The 3321-nt window shown below is 60.6% G+C and overlaps 1 protein-coding gene across 1 annotated transcript in view; it reads left to right on the top strand.

Annotated features, from left to right (window-relative positions):
- The window catches only part of DNAH17 (dynein axonemal heavy chain 17), a 100853-nt gene that overhangs the window by 30514 nt on the left and 67018 nt on the right, over positions 1 to 3321 (top strand). Inside the window, exons 18-21 of the mRNA XM_030888141.2 lie at positions 115 to 284; positions 713 to 935; positions 2313 to 2429; positions 2537 to 2623. Of these exons, the coding sequence (XP_030744001.2) occupies positions 115 to 284; positions 713 to 935; positions 2313 to 2429; positions 2537 to 2623 (597 nt within the window). The remainder of the gene's footprint in view (positions 1 to 114; positions 285 to 712; positions 936 to 2312; positions 2430 to 2536; positions 2624 to 3321) is intronic.

Here is a 3321-nt window from a genome sequence, read left to right as displayed (position 1 = left end):
AGGCACCCTGCTCAGGTCAGCGTTGGGGTTGTGGCCGTTTCAGAGGACCCCAGCTCAGGTCACGGCGCCCTGTGGGTGCCCCGGCGGGCCCTGACTGGGACACCTGGCCCACAGATCGACTCCTACGAGAAGCTCTATGAGGAGGTGTCCAAGTTGGAGAACACGGTGATCTTCCAGGGCTGGCTGCAGTGCGACTGCCGCCCCTTCAAGCAGGCGCTGCTGAACACCATCAAGCGCTGGAGCTTCATGTTCAAGCGGCACCTGAGTGACCATGTCATCAACAGGTCAGCAGGGCCCTGAGGGCGCTCGTCCACCCCTGTGGCTGACCCCGGGCACCGGAAGCTGCGGGGGAGCCTGGGAGCTAATATGTGGGCGAATAGCCATGCAGTTATACTCCCAATGAGCATCCACCCAGTGGTGGCCAGGAGGGAGTGGTCTGACCATCGCCCCATAGAGAGACTGCTCAAGGCCCCATGGAGCAGCGCTGCTCCAGAACTGAGTCAGAGTGGGACCAAGGATTGGGGGCTCGGGTTGGTGAACCGGGGCCAGTGAACATTGTGCAGGATAAGGAGAAGGGCTGAGTGGACTAGCGCCGCCCCCCACCCCACCCCGTCAGGATCCTGTGGGGCCCCACCGTGGCCTTGCTGCTGGGGGGGGGGGGCTCAGCCTTTCCCCGCCCACTAGCAGCCCCCGACACCCCCATGTCTCGCAGCCTCTCGGACCTGGAGACCTTCATGAAAGGGGCCAGAATGGGCCTGACCAAGACGCTCAAGGAGGGGGACTATGACGGGCTGGTAGAGGTCATGGGGCACCTGATGAAGGTCAAGGAGAGGCAGGCGGCCACTGACAGCATGTTCGAGCCACTCAAGCAAACCATCGAGCTGCTGCGGACTTACGGCGAGGAGATCCCCGAGGAGGCACACGCCAAGCTGCAGGTGGGGACCAGGGCTCGGTGTGGGGAGCGGGGTGACATGGGGTGCTGAGGACTGAGGACAAGGAGACACATGCTAAAATTCAGGTGCAGGTGGGGGCACACGGGCTAAAAAAGTTAGAAACGTGCTGCCACCAAGAGAGGAACGGGGTGGGGGTGGGGGTGGGGGTCAGCCCCTCATGGAGGTGGACACACAGATTGCCTTGTCGCTATTGGCAGCTGTCAACTCCCCCCACCCCTGTTCCCCACCCTTGGGGACCCCAGGCCCAGCAGAAGGTAGGCTGCCCAGTCCTGCACCCTCTCCTTGATCCACTGCGGACTAGGGCCCTGGGATTGCTCTGGAAGGTCAGCTTCACAGCCACAGGCCAGCCTCCGCCGACAGAGGGTGGCACGGAGCTCATGAAGTGCCTCCACTGGGAATTGAACCAGGGCCCTCACCACAGCATCACTGCCCTGCCCCAGTCTATGCTGTGTGGTTAGGCGCTGGCGCGTTGGCTCTGACTCACAGTGAGCCTACACACAGAAGGAAACGCCGCCCGGTCCTGAGCCAGCCTCACAGTGGTTCTGTCTGAGCCCATGGCCGCAGCCACGGTGTCCGTCCATCTCCCCGAGGGCCTTCCTCTGTGTCGCTGCCCCTCCGCTTCACCGAGCACGAGGTCCCTCTCCAGGGACTGGCCTCTCCCGATGCCAGGTCCACAGACCCTGAGACCGCCTCGCCGGAGCATTCTGGTTGTGACCACAGGTGTATCTAGACCCAGCCCAAACCCAGTACCTCGGTCGTCTGACTCAGGGGCCTCGTGGCGGGTTCCCAAGGCTGTAGGTCAGGGTCTCTCAACCTTCCTGATGTCTCAATCTTTTGTACAGTCCCTCATGTGGCGGTGGCCCCCAATCATAAAATTATCTTCAATGCTACTTCATCACTGTCATTTTGCTACTGTGATGAATGGGGTGGCCCCTGTGAAAGGATCATTCAGCCCCCAAAGGGGTCCCAACCCACAGGTTGAGAACCGCTGCTGTAGATCCTTACAGGAAGCGGACAGCCTTGTCTCTCTCTCTCAGAGCCGTGGGTGGGTTTGAACATTGTGGTGGGCCGCTTATTCCCCAGTGCCACCAGGGCTGTGAGACAGATCTACATGTGGGCTGAAAGGGGGGCGAACCACACGCAGCCTACCAACAGATCCAGGTGAACTGGGCAGGTCCTGGGGCCAGTGGACTGGTCAGATCCGGGGAAGCTGCGGGCCAGGGAGTTGGTCCTTGGGACTGTTGCCACAACTTCCCATGAGCCTGCCGTGGTTTCTCAAGACCTTTAAAACAAGAAGACTCAGGCAGCCTGGCCCTCTGCCTTGACTGCCTGTCCGTCTGTCTGTCCGTCCGTCCGCAGGAGCTGCCAGAGCACTGGACAAACACCAAGAAGCTGGCCCTCCAGGTGAAGCAGAACGTCGCTCCGCTCCAGGCCAACGAGGTCAACATCCTGAGGCGGAAGTGCCAGCAGTTTGAGGTGCCACCGGCCGGCCCAGCGCGGAGGAGTCGGGGATGGGGGCAGGGCTGCCCATGGGCTCAGCTTCTTGGGGATCTGATTGAGGCGCCGCTCCTGTCTCCCCAAAGCTGAAGCAGTATGAGTTCCGGGAGAAGTTCCGGCAAGAAGCTCCGTTCTCTTTCAGTGACCCCGAACCCTACAAGTCCCTGAACAAGGTACCTGCTCAGGGAGGGGACCAGCTTCCCTGTCTGTCCCCAAGCCGTTCCTATCAGCCCAGCCCCGGGCCATGCGACTGGCCAGGCACCCGTGTCAGTACATGTGGGTGTGGGTGTGGGTGTGGCAGTGTGCCTCTGTGAGTGTGTACACTCATTCCTGTGTATGCGTGTGCCCCTGCATGTGTACCCGTGCCTGTGCATACACGTGCTTATGAGTGTGCAAACATGCATGTCTGCGTGCCCTTGCATGTATATGGGTGTGTGGCCATGGGTGTGTTTGCGCACATGTGAGTGCGTGCGCACATGTGAATGCGTGTAGGGGTGTATGTGTCAGCATGTCCTTGTATGTGTACCTCCGCCTGTGTGTGCTTATGTGTGTGTGCATGTGGGCATGTGCATGAGGACATGAGTGTGCATGTGTGTGGACGTAGACGTGTGTGAGTGTGCACATGTGGATGTCTCTTGAGCGTCTCCGTGTGAGTGTGTCTCCTCCTGGGTGGGTGTGTCTCATATATGTGTACACGAGTGTGTATGTGTGCACAGGTGTGAGCTGTCCCACCCAGCCCCACTGCCTCTCCTCCTGGGGGCTGCCTGCTGCCCCTCCAGGCTCTCAGCTCACTCTGCCTCTGTGTCCCATTCTGCGCTCAGAGCGCCCTTTCCCAGTGCATGCCCCAACCCCTGTCTCTGTCTCTGTCTCT

Source organism: Echinops telfairi, unplaced genomic scaffold (assembly GCF_000313985.2).
Source record: "Echinops telfairi isolate 266 unplaced genomic scaffold, ASM31398v2 ScPeMD7_7458;HRSCAF=8496, whole genome shotgun sequence".
NCBI lineage: Eukaryota > Metazoa > Chordata > Mammalia > Afrosoricida > Tenrecidae > Echinops > Echinops telfairi.
This window is presented reverse-complemented; position numbering and strand designations above follow the sequence as displayed.